Source organism: Hemitrygon akajei, chromosome 9 (genome assembly GCF_048418815.1).
Source record: "Hemitrygon akajei chromosome 9, sHemAka1.3, whole genome shotgun sequence".
Taxonomy (NCBI): domain Eukaryota; kingdom Metazoa; phylum Chordata; class Chondrichthyes; order Myliobatiformes; family Dasyatidae; genus Hemitrygon; species Hemitrygon akajei.
Window position 1 is genome coordinate 145028907 of NC_133132.1, and position 18728 is coordinate 145047634.

Genomic DNA, 18728 nt, shown 5'->3' on the forward strand with positions numbered 1-18728 from the left:
GGATCTTTCATAGGCCAAAGATGTTGGTGCGTCAATGACGATTCATGCATTTGGTGCATACTTTGGCCTGATGGTTTCTCGAGTTCTACACAGACCAGCTTTGCAAGAAACCCAAGATAAGGAAGGATCTGTATATCATTCAGATTTATTTGCAATGATTGGTACGTAAAAGTATATCAATCACGCCGGTGTAGAATGTAGATTACAGGTTTGGAATGTTAAAGGTGACTTAAAATGTATGATCTGCATTTTACATTGCTCGGTTTCCATGCAGATTTCGCAAAAATAATAAATTCTGAATTTCACTCAGTTCCTGTCCTTTGTGCCCAATATTTTACCCCATCCCAAATGACTGCATGTATGTATATTGTCTTATTAATAAACACATTTGGCCAGTGGTGTAGTGGCATTCACACCAGACCTCGAGGCGAGTGGTCCTGGGTTCGAATCCAGCAGGCTCTTTGCACACTTTCCATCCGTACAGGGTTGAGCTTTGAATTAGCAACTCAGCCACATAAAAAACAGACAACTGCTAAAGAAATGGCAAGGTTGCCACCCAATGCACCACAAGATGCTGAGAGGAACTCAACAACAATAAACGTGTTGTTATTACTCAACAAAGCACTTCCAGTGTCTGCTTTTAAGTGTGATCCAGAAATCATGCTAGTTGCAAGCCTGGCACTAACAAGTTTGTATTAGATACCTGCCCCTAGTCTAACTTACACCAAAATACATCAACATGGTCGTGCCAACATTTCCCACCAAGCTCGGGCCTGATAGGAGGGGGATATTCTTCAGCCCAGGGCCAGGCATTTCTTACAAACCCATCTGTAGTCATCTCAAAGCTGCTTTAAACCAGCAGCAACATCATTTACTATGTTGATGCATGCTGGGTAATTTGCAAGCTGTGCATATGCAAGCACAACAACCCCACTGAAACCAATTGTAAGAATCTCAAGGATTTTCAGTTTTAATTGCAGTCACAGCCTTGACAGCTAGTGAGACATGGACAGGACTTCCCAGAGAAGATTTGGAAACCAAGTCCCTACCGATCAATAATGTATTTAAGACCATAAGACATAGGAGTGGAATTAGACCATTTGGCCCATCGAGTCTGCTCCAACATTCCATCATGGCTTACTTATTATCCTTGTCAATCCCATACTCCTGCCTGCTCCCCATAACCTTTGACACCCTTACTAATCAAGAACCTATCAGCCTCCACTTTAAACCCAATGACTTAGTCTCCACAGTCATCTGTAGCAAAGAATTCCACAGATTCAGCACCCTCTGGCAAAAGAAACTCCTCCCCATCTCTGTTCTAAAAGGGTGTCCTTCTATTCTGAGGTTGTGCCCTCTGGTCCAATTCCACTCTATTTAGGTCTGTTAATATTCAATGGGCTTCAATGAGGTCCCCACCCCTCCCCCTTATACAACATCAGCATACATTTTCATTCACAGTGCCAAGAGACGTTCATTATGTAATGCTGAGTATTAAATGTTCTTCTACCAGTGGTTTTACAGTATTTTAGCATGGCTTTAACAATATAACCTATCACTCTTCAGCATGTAAATATAGACAGCAATTTTAAGATTTCTGTTTCCAATGCTAATTGCTCACTTTTGAAACTTCAACATAACTAGAATTGTTCTGCACATTTTTTTCAGGTACGATCTTCTTATGGATGTTTTGGCCAAGCTTTAACTCTGCCATTGTAGAATCTCCGGATGGGCAGTACAGGGCTGTCATCAACACCTACTACTCTCTGGCTGCCTGTGTGCTCACAGTCTATGCTCTCTCCATTTTGGTTGATAAGAATGGAAAGTTGGACATGGTAAGATTTAGTACCTTTGTTTTTATTCACTTTATTGTATTTATGGCCTCCAACTGTTGGGCATCACATTCTTCAATCAGGATGTCTTGTGTTGTAGGCTCCCTTCCTTAATTAATTTATTGACTTTACACATCTGAAGGTTGTTAGAGCTTGAGGTTGTAGTGGGGATAAGCTCCCATTACCTAATAAATGCTCACAATGATGAGCTACTCATATAGTATCAGTGCTCCATCTTCTAATTTATGGAGTAAATCCACATAAGAATAAAGATTACCACTGATAATGAATATTTAATAAACTCATACAATACTTGTAGTTTGAATGTGTTTATAAAGCTTTATTAAAGTATGGAAGGTGAGAGCCTTCAATTAGTTTTATATTTTGTGAATAGATCTTAGCTGGCCTATCGGTGAGCTTTATTAAGAGATCAGAGTGGGGTAATCAGAAGATTGTTGGTCCAAGGATAAGTGCTCTTGCAGTAACTGGATTAATTGTGTAGTGGTAAGGCTGATATGGGGTTCATGTAGTCAGGGTGCATTGTGGGTGGGGGGTATAAGGGCATAAAAGGACTTGGGCAGCTGGACTTTGGCAAAGATGAGTACAGAGGACAGATAAGTACTCGCCTAAAACAAGGTTTTAGAGAGGCGGGCATAACATCAAAACAGCTTGAGGTGAAGATGATGAGGCAGGAGAGAGTGAGAGTGACCAGGATGGGTAGGAAGGTTTATGTGCGTGATTATGGTTGGTGGGGGCTGGTGAGTGAATCAGGCACGTACATGGAAGGAAACAAATCCTGAATCATTCTGTCTTGACTTCAATTGGAATGTGACTTTTACAGTGTTATTTTTCGAATGAGGCTTTGCATCTGCATTCTCTTGTGCAGGTTCATATACAGAATGCTACTCTGGCAGGAGGTGTAGCGGCTGGAACCTCTGCTGACATGATGATCTTTCCTTATGGAGGTCTGCTGATTGGATTTATTGCTGGAATGGTCTCGATTGTTGGATTTAAATTTCTAATGGTAGGTTTTGTCTATTGTATTAGTGAACTTCTATGTTTGGAAAAATGTTTGTTACCAGTTGTTCAAGTGGGAGATTTCTCCTTGTATAAATTTGAGGCAGGAAAAGAGTGAAACCTCATATTCATAAGTACATTATCATTCCATTCCCAACACAAAATCTCACCAAAACTACATTTGTGTCATATATTAACATCCAGTGATGTTACAGTTGCATCGCTTAAGAAAAATAAATTGTAATTATTACAGCTACACATAAGATACTTCTAACTTAATTTCATACCCACAAAATTATACATTAAAGAAATTAATAACTATCAATTAATTGATTTGTTCTTGTATACTCTAACTTCAATATTGATTCAGAATCTGCCAGATCAATCTAACTATTGCCAATGTGCATCAAGATTGCAGGCATATGCGGTGTGGGAGCTGAATGTTATGACCATAAGACAAAGGAGATGAATTAGGCCATTCAAGTCTGGTCCATCATTCCATAATGGCTGATTTGTTATTCTTCTTCTCCCCATAACCCTTGTATCCGTTATTAATCAGGAATCTATCAACCCCCATTTTAAATATCCCCATTGACTTGGCCTCCACAGCCACTTATGGCAATGAATCCCATTGATTTATCATCCTGTGGTGAAAGAAATTCCTCCTCATCTCTGCCTTGAAGGTATATCCTTCTATTCTCAGGCTATGTCCTCTGGTCCAAGATTCCCCTACTTTAGAGAAGATCCTTTTCAAGTCCACTTTATTTAGTCATTTCGATATTCAATAGATTTCAATCAGATCCCCCCTTATTCCTCTAAACTTCAGTGAGTACAGTCCCAGATCCATTAACATTCCTCATACATTAACCCTTTGATTCCTGGGGTCATTCTCGTGGACCACCTTTGGACCCTCTCCAATGCCAGCACACCTTTTCTTACATAAGGGGCACAAAACTGCTCACAATACTCAAGTGTGGTTTGACCGATGCCTTATAAAGCCTCAGCATTTTATCCTTGCTTTTGTATTCTAGTCCTCCTAAAATGAATGTTAACACCGCAGTTGCCTTCCTCACCACCTACTTAACCTGCAAATTAACTTTTAGGGAATCAGGCACAAGGATTCTCAAGTCCCTTTGTACCTCTGATTTTGGTATATGCTCCCCATTTAGGAAGTAGTCTACACCTTTAATTGCTTCTACCCAAGTGCATGACCATACATTTCCCTACACTGCATTGTATCTGCCTCTTCTTTGCCCATTTGCCTAATTCTCATTCCTCTGTGTGGAATAAGTTACCCCTAAAGGTTTTTCAAATCAAAATATTTTTCTGATTCTAATCATAAGGACTTACCATAAGGACTTGTGGTGGAAATGTTATTTATTATCTGTAAATATGTTTTTCCTTACATGTCTGGCAAACCAATAACAAGAGACATTGAATAACTGGAGAAATTCTTTTTTTTGTTATTTTTTATTAAAGTTCATCATCAAACAAACATTTCCATAAGATGTATTTCAGACATTGTACATATATATCATATAATCATATATATCACAAATCTCCACAAAGTATTTATCTGAGGTATACACTTCTAGAAAAGAGTGGAAAGAAAAAACAAGCAAAAGGAAAGAACTATGTACAAGTAGGGAGTGATCTTTTTTTTTACAACAAATTGATTGATTTGTGAGAATAAAATCAGGCCTATGAGGCATTATGTAGTTAAACCATTTTTCCCAGTATGAATCAAATTGTTCCAGCTTATGATTAACAGATGCTGTTATCTTCTCCATTTTGTAAATGTCCATTGTAATTTCCATCCATGTACTTAAAGTTGGGCTCTCCTGTGATAACCATTTCCTAGTAAGAGTCTTTTTACCAGCCACCAACAGTATATTCATTAAATATTTATCTCTTTTCAACCATTCTTGAGGTATATATCCAAAATATATGGTCTTACTCTCCAAGGGTATTTCACATTTAAAGATGTATTGTAGGGCATTGTGTATCCCCCTCCAATAGTTTTTGATAACAGAGCAGTCCCAAAAAATATGATAATGATTTGCATTTTGATTTCCACAATTTCTCCAGCAAACAGGGAGGTTACTATCATAATGGGATTTCTGAGAGGGTGTAATAAAATATCTTATCAAGTTTTTCCATCCAAACTCCCTCCATTTCTGTGAACTGGTACACTTCCATTGATACCTCCATATTGTTGTCCATTCTTCCTCAGATATAATTATCCCTCCTTCCTTCTCCCATTTTGTTTTAATGTATGAAGTCAAATGTGTTTTAACATTTGACAATCCCTTATACATGCTTGAAATGATTCTACTACCATTATCTGAATTATGTGCTTTTCTAAAGAGCTCTATTAAGCATGTACTTGCCTTGGTTACATCTTTAATCATCTTATTAACATATTGTCACATCTGTAAATACCAATAGAAATCTTGTTTTTCTAATAAGTGTTTCTATTTAAGCATTTCAAAACTGAACAGTGTTCCTTCTTTCATTATGTTGCAAAGAACTGTCATTCCTTTAGCTGTCCAGTCCTTAAATCTAGCATCCAATTTATTTGGTGTAAAATCCGAGTCATATGCACACCATTTAAGAATTGCAATATCTCCCTCTAGATTATATTCTTTTATAGTAGTTTTCCATATTTTAAGCGTCAATTTCACCCATGGGATATCAATAGTATTTATGTACCTTTGCAGGTTGGTATCAACCAAAATTGCTTGTATGGGGATGGGAAGTACCCGCTCCTCAATGTTTTTCCATCGAGCGTCATATGATGGGTTGCACCAACATATCACAGCTCTCAACTGTGCTGCAAAATAATAATCTCTAAGAGGAAGTAGGCCCCACCTCCCCTTTTCCTTTGCTAATTGCAAAATTTTGAGATGAACTCCAGGCCTTTTACCCTGCCAAATATAGCTTGATAGCATCTTATTCCATTCATTGAATTGATTTTGATTAATCTCTATTGGTAGGGTCTGAAAGAGATATAACAGTCTGGGCAGTATATTCATTTTAATAGACTCAATTCTTGAACTGAGACTGAAAAAAGGAATCAGGCTCCATCTTGCCACATCTTCCTTAATTTTTTATATAAAGGCTGATAATTACATTGTGATAATTGTGCCAAATCTTTTGGCATAATGATGCCCAAATATTTGAAAGACTCTGTGTGCCATGCCCAGGGGTATCGACTTTCAATTTCTCTTGGTGGGCTATAGTAATATGAAAGTAATTGGGTTTTATATATGTTGATCTTGTATCCTGATAATTGGCCATATTGTTCAAAGGATTGCATCAATTTAGGTAAAGAGTATGTTGGTTGCCCTAGATAGATCAAAATGTCATCCGCATAACAAGCCAATTTATGCTCTGTCCCTTTAATAGTAATTCCCCTGATATCTTCATTTGGTCTGATGTATTGAGCTAATGGTTCCAGATATAATGCGAAGAGTAGCGGTGACCATGCACAACCCTGTCTCGTGCCCCTTTCTAGGGTAAGACTATTTGATAAATATCCATTGATTTTAATCCTAGCAGTAGGATTTTCATATAGTGTCTGTATAGTTTTAATAATTGTGTCTTGGAAACTAAATCTATGTAAAACTCTATAAAGAAAATTCCAATTAATCGAATCAAATGCTTTTTCAGCGTCCACGCTTATCACTATTGCTTCGATTTTATTTTTTTGTATATGATCCATAATGTGAAGTGTCCTTCATATATTGTCTTCTGTCTGGCGTTATCGTATAAAACCTGTCTGATCGCTACGTATCAGTACGGGTAGAATCGTGCGGCCATGATGGAGGTAAATAATCTATAATCTACATTAAGAACGGATATTGGTCTAAATGACCTGCATTCCATTTTATCCTTGCCTTCTTTCGGTATAGCTGAGATTACCGCTTCCTTCCAACTGGGTGGCATTTGTGCCTTTTTTAGAGCCCAGTTCAGTGTGGGGAGTAAAACAGGAATTAACTCATTTTTAAATTCTTTGTACCACTCTGCCGTCATCCATCTGATCCTGGTGACTTGCTTAATTTAAGCCTACTAATTGCAGCTTTTAATTCAACTTCAGTTATGTCAGTAGTTATCGTTCTATTTTGTTCTTCGCTTAAAGTGGGTAACTCTAGAGAATTCAAGAAGGTGTCAATTTGGGTTATGCTTCCCCCTGGAACTTTGGAATATAGAGTTTTGTAAAACACTTCAAAAGCTTCTTGAATTTCACTTAGCTTATTTTTTATCATTTTTGTTCTTGGGTCCCTAATTCTATGAATTGTATTTTCTGCTATCTTTTTTTTCAGTTTCCACACCAGTATTTTCATAGATTTCGATCCACTTTCATAATGTCTCTGTTTCAGAAACATTAAGTTTTTCCTGATTTCTTGCATTGCCAAACTATTTATTTCATTCCTAATTCTTTTAATTTCCTCTAATGTATCCTGTGCCAAATTCAATTTGTGTTTTTTCTCTAGTTCCTTCAGCCTATTTTGTAATTCCTCTAATGTTTTATTCCTTAATTTTTTTCTTATATGAAGATATCGTTATAATTTTCCCTCTTAAGACTGCCTTCAGAGTATCCCATAAAATGGGAGGTGAAACCTCTCCATTATCATTAAATTCTAAGTAGAGACCAATTTCTTTTTTAATTTGTTCCTTAAAGTACAGATCATAGAGTAAACTTAAATTTAGTTTCCAAATAGTATTCTTTGTTTGTAGGTCAAAATCAACAGATAAATATATAGGTGCATGATCACTTACATCTATTGTCCCAATTCCACAGGTGTTTATTTTGTCTTTGTCTTTTCCAAATGTTATGAAACAGTCTATTCTTGTATATACAGAACGGGGAGCAGAATAATGAGTGTAATCCCTTCTGTCAGGGAAAAGGTCCCTCCATATATCAATTAAACCAACATCCTCAAAAAGTGTATTAACTTTCTCATGTAAAGATTTTGTTTCATAGGTTTTTCTACTGGAAGAGTCTAAGTTTGGTTGTAATTGTAAATTTAAGTCTCCCCCACATATCAGGAGACCTTCTGTTTCCGTTACCATAATATCAGTAGTTTTCTGAAAGAAACCAATATCACTTCCCGGGGATGCGTATATATTCAATAGAGTAACTGAATTGCCATCTATATTCCCCCTTACCAGAATATATCTGCCTTCTTTATCTCCCATTTCGAATACTTTTTCAAAATTTACCTTACTTGAGATAAGAATAGCAACTCCTTTCCTATGTCCTGATTTATATGAGGAGAAAAACAGATTAGTGAAGTCCATTCTCTTTAGTTTTTTATGCTCATTATCACTTAAATGAGTTTCCTGTAAATATACTACATGGGCTTGTTCTTTTTTCATTTTGGATAAAATTCTCTTATGTTTGATTGGATTTAATAGCCCATTGACATTAAAAGAAATGAATTTTACCTTGTCCTTAGCCATCTGTATTTATCTGTCAATGTATCATTGAAATTAGAATAAAACTTAATTGATCTACTCCCTGAATGAATAAGAACCAAGAAACGTAAATAATAACAAAAATGGCAACGAACGTGTGATTCCAAGGCTGAGGTCTCTAGTAGATGACCCTGCGTTGAGCTAGAAGAAATGTCTAGCTGTGAGGGATAACCCCTCTTACTTGTGAGTTGAGGGCCCCCATTGCAGTATTCATAAAAGCCAGTGAACAAATCCATTACACAGAAAAGATTTCCCAGTGTACTCCTCCTACATATACACATACATATATGCACATACACAAATATATATATATATATATATACACACACACACACACACACACACACACACACACACACACACATATATTACATACATACACATATATGCACATATATATTCTCATTTTGGTGGGGAAAAAGGAGTAAGTGAGCAAATAAAGAATAACAACTGTTACGTATCCCGTAACTGGATCACTTACCAGCAAAGATAGAGAGGTCCGCTGAAGTCTGATGGTACCATTTTCAAACGTTTTTATTTATAAAGGGGCACAAAAGTAAGGTTAATACAGACATTCAGATACCATAAGTCGTCAATACTCAATCTAAAGCGCAGGTATAGTAATAATCAATAAGAAATAAACTCTATCGTTGTCTAGGGGTAATGTATATATTGTCCGCTGTATTTCTGAAAGTCTCTTGCGGTCACTGCAGTTCCACCAGCTGCCGTCTTTTGTGGTGTCACGTTGGTGCACTTTGTTAGAGAGAGAGAGATAGAGATTAAATGAAACAGTTACCCGGCGGGTTTTTCCAACCTTTAGGAGTTCGATTCGTCGGAGTCTCGTTGGGGAATGGACGCTCACTTGTGGCCTCCCCTGTAGCTAAGCCGTTCTTTCGTGGTGAGGTCGCCAATCCCAGGCAAGGAAAAGACGCACACGAACCCCACCACCGGCTGTCGCTATTAAACGCTGTCGCAGGATTTCTAGCGTGTCTTCTGGTGCGTCTGGGGGGCCGTCTTTACAACCCCTCTTTTATCTGAACTCACGGGGTCTCAGATGTCAATCAGGTTGGGATGATGCAATCTCTCTCCATCTCTCCACCCACGTTGCCCTGAGGGTATACACGTAGTACAGTTCCCAATTCACAAAGGTGTCTCCACGAGACAATGACCACAGTCGCCAGCTTTGCCTCGCCGTGAAACGAGGGACACCGCACGTATCTCTCTCTTCTCTTGGGTCATTGACCCCCCCTTCACTAGGGCTCTGGCGATTCTCACAAAGGAGGGGGCTAGGATCATAACACAACTAAGTAATATAAAATCCACATTATAATAAGTATTTCTCGAGATAGGTATATCACCATATACTTTTGCTTCCGTTTAGCTTCTCAACATTTTTAAAGTTAGCCCAACCTTATGGCTCTTCTGAAGGGGGTGAGGACTGTCTTTTGGAAACTCCAGGTTTCTTCCTGATATATTTCTTTTGGCCTCCTCCCGTCTCCTGCCTTCTCGATTCTCGCACTATGTCCCAAGCGGAGCGGGATAATTCCTCAGCCAGGCTTTCCCTCATTTTGGTCACGCTGACAGGCAACCCTCTGGCCTTCATGTCTGAAGTCACCTCTTCCACTGTCTGGTACAACTGCGTCCCGTTGTCATAAAACACTCGAAGTTTAGCAGGGTACGGAGTTTGAAATCTAATCTTATTTTGCTTTAGTACTCGCTTTACTTCAGAGTATTTTTTGCGTTTCTGCAGGACTGTGGGGGGGGGGAGTAATCTTGGTCAAAATATATTAACTTATTGTCGAAAAACACTCTCTTCTTACCCTAGGCCCTTCGTAGAATCTCCACCTTGGTGCTGTACCAAAGGAATTTAATTATTATTGAGCGTGGCTTTCTATCCTGGGCAGGTTTCGGGACGAGCGCACGGTGGGTTCTTTCGACTTCCAGCTCCATAGCCGAGGGAAGCTCCAGCGTGTCCCGTAGTAACTTTCCGACAAACTCCGTCATAGACGAGCCCTCCGCTCCTTCGGGAACATTGTAGATTCTGATATTTTTCCGCCATGATCTTCCCTCCAGGTCAAGCAGTTTACCTTCTTGGTGATGTAATATTTTTATTGTCTTACTCAGAATCCGTTCCATGTTTTGAACGCGATCTTCCACCTTCTCAATTCGAGTCTCTGCCACCGCTATTTTTTGATTGACGCTGGCGAGCTCTGACTTAATATCACGGAGCTGCTGCTTTATTTCTTTCTGGATTTCAAAGATATTCGCCGCTTCGCCTGAACGAGGCCCAGCGTCCACCTCGCTAGCACGCTGTTGGGTAGGAGAGCCGCTCGCTGCACTCCTCTCGGCCACAGGCTCCGCAGTGTCGCTTTTTTTATTTCCATTCTTTTTCCCCATTCTTGTCCCTCTTTTCAGTTCAAATATTTTTCAAAAAATATTATGTTTGATGGGTTAACGGGGCTTAATACGCGTTTTTCCGAAGGAGCTAGTGACCTAAGCTGCCATTGTCGACGATGACATCACCGCAAATCAACTGAAGAAATTCTTAATATTGTCTCTCATTAATAGTAGATAGATAGTTGGATAGATAAATACTGTATTGATCCCAAAGGAAGTTACAGTGTCACAGTAGCATTACAAGTGCACAGATATACAAATTTACAAATATTAGAAGCGAAGTAAGAAAGAATAGAACATAAGTTACCTCAAACAGTCTATCAGGAGGGGGTCATCGCTTCACCAGCTATTTATTGATTCATTATAGAGCCTAAAGGCCGAGGGTAAGAAATGACCTCATATACCGCCTTTGGAGCAGTGCTGCTGTTTTAGTCTATTACTAAAAGTGTTCCTCTGTTCAACCAAGGTGGCACGCAGAGGATAAGAAACATTTTCCAGAATTGCCAGGATTTTCCATAGCGTTCTTTGTTCTACAACAGCCTGCAGTGTGTCCAGTTTGATTCTTATATAATTATATTACAGCTTTTGATATATTAAGTCTATTAAGCCAGCCTTACTAATCCCGTGCTTTCTTCTGAAAATGTAATTCTGTTCAGTAAAAGGGGGAGAGTTCAATGGTTTGGATAGGATTTCTTGTTATGAGAGCAGGAACAGAGGCCCTTAATAACAGATTATGAAATACCGATAATAGATATAAATAATCGGACAGATTGTACACGTCTGGCTTGCATCCCATTATCACTCCTGTTGTTTGGAGACATTCAGAAAGAGTTGTAAAAATAGAAATCAGCAAAAATTTTGAATTTATTTATAAATATACTGAACGGCAGCATTAATACATTAAAACATAAATATTAATTGAAATACATAAAAATGAACCTGTAACTTGTCTTTAAATTAGTTCAATGTCTCAAGTGAACGGGGCTGCTCTAGATACCCTAGTTATACCTGGCATAAATCTGGTGAGGTAGATACAACTTGTATTCAGCTCTTTCAGAGCAATCTGAACTCAGTGGTGAATCCAAGAGCGAGAGGTCAGTACTTCCACTCACGGTGCAGAGAATCCAGAATACAGAATACGTTTACGATGGTCAGCAGTTCTCCAAGGACCCATCTGGCGACATCCAGCATGTCCCAGACAAATTTCTCTGTTAATTCTTACCTGCGATCTGGGCATTACTGGCAAAGACAGCATTTATTGCTCATGAGAATATAGTGGCGAGCTGCCTTCTTGAATGACCACTGACCCCCTGGTGAAAGTACTCACGCTGCACTGGAAGGTGAAGCTGGCATATTGCAGAAGATGTGCAACTTTAAGGTGAACATAGAGGTTGTTATTCCTGTGCACCAGTTGCCCTTGCCCTTCTTGGTAATAAAGGCTTCCAGTTTGGGAGATACTGTTGGAGACACCTGGATGAGAAACTGCAGTACATTTTACTGCTGGCATAAACTACAGCCACTGTGAACTATCTTCAGTCATAGTTAACAGGATCCAAGATGGGATCTCAAAATGCAAGACAGGTTTAACAGAATAAGAAATATTACCAATCTGGGGAAAAAGTCAAAACATTCATTTAAGACTTTATAAAAAATAAAGACAACCAATAGATTGTGGTGGGTAAAATATGTTGGAAAATGAAGTAAGGGAACATCTGAAATGCAGATACTGTAAATGAAAAATAAAAACAGAAAAATGCTGGAGCACTCAAAAAACCAGGCAATACCAATAGTGAGAGGAAAAGAGTGAATGCTTCAGTACGACGACCCACCTTCAGAACTTTGAAGCTGCCAGACCTATTGAATATTTTCCATATTTTCTGGTTACATTCATATTAAAAAGATGAAATAAGGGAAAGGGAGATAATTGTAATCTTTGCTTCCTGTGAGGTAATGTTGCTAATAGACACACGACCATTATAGAATTCTTCCTATTTTGAACATACTGTTTTACCTTTTCAGTTAAAAATCAAGCATTCAGCAGAATTATTACCATGTAGATTCCATTGACTAGCCTGCCAAAGCCTACTAACATTTTTAATCTCTTTTTAAGTCTTCATTTGATCACGATTTTTCTCAATTTGCAATTAGATATTCTAATATAAATGTGGATGCTTTGTTTTAAGTCATGAAGTCATCAAATCTTGCAGCCATTTAGATCTACTCCCCATTCCCTATTTAAGTGGAATCAAGACCAGGATCTTTGCACATGTATCATCCCTCACTTACTGAGAGAACAAAAAATACAGACTCTTCCAGTCTGATCTGTTACTGAATCTTGGTACAGACCCTAGAAGCCCATTTTTCAGTGACTATTGTTAGTTTGGAAATATAAAGCAAGAAGAAAGATAAATTCTCTTTTTTAATTATTTCAGTTGTTTATTTTATTGCTAATGTATTTTAATTACTTTTAGTTAAAAGATACTTAATTTTAAAATTATTAAATTATTAACTTCATTTTGATTGCCTTTGAATGTTAGATCTATTAAGAGATGCTCAAAGCTTTACAATTGGCACAGTAAGAGGCATGGCTCTGCTGAATATCAAAACGTTCAGGAACACTTTAGAGCAATGGTTCCTCAGTGTCCCATTTAAAATTCTCTGCTGCCAAGTCAGATGCCGGATTTGGTAAGTACAGGTGCAGGGAGACCACAAAACTGTAATAAAATTAAACCCAATATGTTAATAGATTCTCAAATGAAACACATAAGAAAATAAAATTGCTGATTGCAATAATTGCTTTCTTTCTTATTCTAGCCGATTTTAGCATCTAAATTAAAAATACACGATACCTGTGGTGTACATAATCTTCATGGATTACCCGGAATAATTGGAGGTCTGGCTGGTGTCATCGGAGCAGCAATGGCCAACGAAAAGTTATACGGGGATGGGTGAGTTTTGCCAAAGAAAGCAAACTCTTCTGTATTATTTGCATTAACTCTAGAAATGGAACTGGAATTGGTTTATTATGGTTACATGCATCGAGGTGCATTAAAATGCTTACCTAGCATAGAGATCAAAGGATTATCAGGGAAGTACAAGGTAAAACAGTAACAGAATGCAGAATAAAGTGCAACAGTTACAACGAAATGCTGTGCAGGTAGGCAATAAGGTGCAAGAGCATAATGAGGTAGATAGTGAGGCCAAGTGATCATTCTAATGTATCAGTGAGTCATTCAGTAGTCTGTAACAATGGGATAATAGCTGTTATTGATCTGCCGGTACCTGGTTTCAGGCTTTAGTGTCCTCTGCACGATGAAAGAGAGAAGAGAGTATCCACTGTGGGTGGAGTCTTTGATTATGCTGGCTGCTTTACTGATACAGCGAAAAGGACAGACAGAGTATGTGGAGAGAAGACTGGTCTCCATGAATTACCGAGCTGAGTCCACAACTCCACAGTTTCTTGTGGTCACAGGCAAAGCGGTTACCATACCAAGCTGTGATGCATCATCTGCTGGATAAAATGCTTTCTATAGTGCACCGGGCGACAGGGACTCGCCAAATTTCTTTACTCTCTTGAAAAAGAAGAGCTTTCTTGTTCATGAGATCTCCAGACCGTTGGTGATGATGTAAACTCCCAGGAATTGGAAGCTCACAAGCCTTTCAAGCTCAGTACTGCTAACGTTGACAGGAGCATGTGTACACCCCCACCCCACCTCCGGCTACTTTCCTCAAGTCAATGATCAGCTCTTTTGTTTTGCCTGTCCGAATGCAGCAGTCTGTCGGGGCCAACCAATGGTGCACTTTCCTTTTAAAATGCGTCTTTTATGATCCTAAAACTACACAGGACTCCAAGAACAATGGGTACTGCAGGTCTACTGCATCAGTGATCTGTTTGTTGTTCGAAGCAGCCGGCCGGTGTGTCGAAGGAGTCAACGGACGAGCCAGAGAAGGAGAAGCCAGCGATCGGGTTAGAGACGGAGGGGCCAGAGAAGGAGAAACCAGCAGTCGGGCCAGGGAAGCCGGCATTTGGTTCAGGGAAGGAGAAGTTGGTGTTTGAGTTAGAGAAGGAGAAGGCGGCAGATGGGCGAGATAGGGCTCGGAGGAGCTGACCTGGGTGCAGTCCGTGTTGGTGCGCAAAAGCAGAGTGCACTGCAACCATGAGTGGCTGTCTTGGATGGTTCTCTTGTGATCACAAGACCCTGCTGGACATTAATAATGTAAGATGCTGCATGCCAGTTTCCCTTCTTTGGTGGTGAGACGGGCAACAAGGCAGCAGCGTGGCCTTGGTTGTAGCGAGGACTAGCCCTCGAGCCGCGGGCTTGCCTACCGCTGCAGTGGAGCTGAGAAAATGCTGGAGGAGGTGTAGCGTGGAGTCCGTGCTCAATTGGGAACTCGCCTCTCCCATCAGTGCTGCCTTTCAGTGTTTGATTGGTGGAATGACAGGCTGGATAGCCGGGATTTCTACCATCAATTTACATGTTGCTCAGGGACTCGGACTATACATGTGTTTTCCTGCATAACGACGTGCGTATATTTTTCTCTCTCGCTATTTTGAATGTATGCTGTGCACCTTGGCCCCCAGGGGAATGCTGTCTCATGTGACTGTATCCATGTATGGTTTGAATGATAATTAAACTTGATTTGATTTTGATTTGCTGACAAGAAGGAAAAGGTTGTTGCAGTGACACAATGTTGCTAAACTCTTTATCTCTTTCCTGTGCTCTAGCTCATTATTATTTGAAATACGTCCCACTACGGTGGCAGCATCTGCAAATTTGCAGATGGAGTTAGCGCAGAATCTGGCCCCACAGTCGTGAGTGTACAACTGTGGATGCAGAGCAGGGGAAACAGTGAACAACTTACCAGTAAAATATTGAAAATGAGATCTTTAAACTATAAGAAGGGGCAAATGAAATACATTGTTGTTTGGATATGGAAACTGAATAATAAATAATATGCAGTGCTAATGGATAAGGTTCTCCAGCATGAGCTTAAAGTTAGGAAGTAAATTCTACAATATAGATCATTGCAATGCAATAAAACTAGAAAAGGAAACCATATAATAAAACAAACAAAATCTTTTTCACTTACTCAGCACGGGAAAACTATCAACTAAACACTGAAACTGGTCACTGTAATCTTTTAATAATGTAATAATAGTAATATTATAAGAATTCTAACATTTAACATTATCTTTTTAAGACTTAAGGCAACCTTCCCTGAATTTGGAAAAAGAACTGCCATGCAACAGGCTGGATACCAAGCTGCTGGGCTGGGCACATCTCTTGCTGTGGCCCTCTTTGGAGGACTAATTACAGGTCAGAAAACAAAACGCAGCCAATATTATTTTGGGAAGCCGTAAAAACGAATCTCAGTACCATAAGCTCATAAGAGTCAGTCTATCAATCTTATTATTTGAAGTTTAGTCATAACTGGAACTTGATTGTGATATCAGCCTGATACTCATTTGATATGCATTCCATAATATTCACATAATATTTAAAACTGGGTTTCCTACTTAAAGTTGAACAGATTATTGAAACTAACATTAAAGACCAAAAAAAATCTGCTGATTAAATGGCCAGCTTACAAGTTCATAAACAATGTTGAACATTAACTTGTGACTGAATTGATTACATACTGTGGTAATACAATGCAAACATCATGTGATTAAAGGTAAATTGATTAAATGTGGGCCACACTTTACCTGTATACTCCAAAGCTTCATCTGTAATATATTTCATTTGAAAGATTTTTTTCCCGCTTTTGATTATCATGTAAATTTAAAAGCGTTCTAAGTGCTTATCTGTTTCAAAAGACGGCAATTCTGGGGGTATGGATTTCCTGCCATCGGCTGCTTAATGACCAGAGCATGTGATACAAATTCATCATGTGTTGGAGAAGAATAAATTATGATTAATTTCATTGCTCCTTTTTACCAGAATATATAGAGTGGCCTGGATTTGATTGACTGGAGTACCTCACCTGTACCTGTGCTTGCTCATATCCCCGATTTCCCAGGCTTATCTATTTGGTTCAGGCCACTCTTGTCCTTAGAGTTCCAAACCAGATGAGTGGGAAATCCAAGCATCATGCTCTAGTCATTAGAATCCAGCCCACTGTGAATAATGTGGTAAATTGGAACAATTAACATAATGTTAACTTCAGGTTGCAAGAGTAACATCTGTTAGTTTAGATTTCTCCTCAGTTTTCAACCTTGTGAATTAATCTGTGCTCTTGAAACAGCTTCAATTTAACAGAGAGATTGATAATCAGTCACCTCAGTTATTGATCGGAGTCGATAAGAGCTTGTTTTCATTTAAGTAGCAACTATCCACAATGAAAATATTCTTGCAGATTTTCAAAAAGAACATAGTGTGGCGACCCACTTCCTAGCGCACTCGAACCGGCTCGCGCCGGCATTGAGGCAGGTCCCAAAGAGGGCACCAGGCCTGCTTTACCAGCAAGGGGAAAAGCCCGCGCGCGGGACAGGACTGTGAATACACGCCACCTACTGCATTCCCGCCCGGGGAGGGCGGGATCAGGAAGGCTTTAAAGTGAGGCCGCGAAGTTTGAATAAACCTCTTTTGTAACTGCAGCTCACCGACTCCGTGTCGTTATTCCAGCGCTGTGTGTAGCACACCGCTACAATTGGTGACCCCAACAGCCCAAACGATATTTGGACCGGAGATGAATGACGCCACATCTGTTCATGCAGTTTCATTAAAACTGCCAAGCTTCTGGACGCTGCGACCTCACCTATGGTTCCAGCAAGCAGAAGCCCAATTCCACATTTGGCAGGTAACCTTGGATGCCACACGTTACTACTACGTGGTGAGTTCCCTCGACCAGGAGACAGTCGCCCAGGTTGAGGAGTTCATACAATCGCCCCCCAGCGGACGGCAAATACACAGAATTCAAAGCATTGCTCATAAGGACTTTCAGACTCTCACGGCGCGAGCTAGCTGCCCGCTTACTGCACCTGGATGGTTTGGGGGACAGGCCACCATCAGCTTTGATGAACGAGATGCTGTCCCTGGCCGGAGGTCACAAGCCCTGCCACATGTTTGAGCAGGCATTCCTGGAGCAGCTGCCCGAGGACATACGCCTGCTGCTGTCTGACGCGGATTTCAGCGACCGCCGGAAGATGGCGGCCCAGGCAGACGTGCTGTGGAAAGCCAAGAAGGAGAATGGGACATCTGTCGCACAGATCACCAGGCCACGCTCCCAGCAGCAAACCAGACCAGGCCCAGCCGCAGAGCCCGCTAACCCCAGATGCAGGGGTAAGGAGACCAACGAACAATGGTGCTTCTACCACCAGCGGTGGGGCACAGAAGCCAGCCGCTGTAGCCCGCCCTGCAAGTTCCCGGGAAACGCCAGGGCTAGCCGCCGCTGATGGCTACGGCGGCTGGCCATCGGGATAGCCTCCTGTATGTCTGGGACAAGCAGTCGGGTTTGTCGCTTTTTGGTCGACACCGGATTAAAAACTTGCATTTCTTTTGTACTATTCACTTAAAATTCAAAAAATCATGATGACAGAAAGCCAGTATACAACTGTCAAAATATAACTGTCCAGAGCAATTTGGATGGCCATATAAATGGGTAAGAATGATATGATTTTATAACAGGATTTTCCCCTCACTGCATACCAAGAAAATATTCTAGTGATAAAGTTAACCATTATTTAAAGATCGATGGACCCTAAATGAACCGATGTACCCTCTTTTCACAGGTCTCATTCTTCGCATTCCAATTTGGGGACAGCCACCAGATCAAAATTATTTTGAGGATCAAATCTATTGGGAGGTATGAACTTATAATATTTTCCTGTAAATTTTAAAATAGTGGAATATTCTTTTTCATTACAGCTTCAAATTTTTCAACAACTAATACCACATGTATAGAAAATTCTGAAGATTTATAACTGATGAATAAAAACATTTTCTCATCACAATGATTCTATGACCTCTGGTGACTCACTAACCAGTGGAAACAGCCTCG

General features: G+C 39.9%; 1 protein-coding gene across 3 annotated transcripts in view; it reads left to right on the top strand.

Moving 5' to 3' along the window:
• Positions 1–18728, top strand: part of LOC140733618 (ammonium transporter Rh type B-like) — a 126677-nt gene that overhangs the window by 103023 nt on the left and 4926 nt on the right. For all 3 annotated transcript variants that reach the window (XM_073057196.1, XM_073057195.1, XM_073057194.1), the window contains exons 4-9: positions 14–161; positions 1669–1835; positions 2719–2856; positions 13542–13675; positions 15930–16045; positions 18460–18533. In XM_073057196.1, coding sequence (XP_072913297.1) covers positions 14–161; positions 1669–1835; positions 2719–2856; positions 13542–13675; positions 15930–16045; positions 18460–18533 — 777 coding nt within the window. The remainder of the gene's footprint in view (positions 1–13; positions 162–1668; positions 1836–2718; positions 2857–13541; positions 13676–15929; positions 16046–18459; positions 18534–18728) is intronic.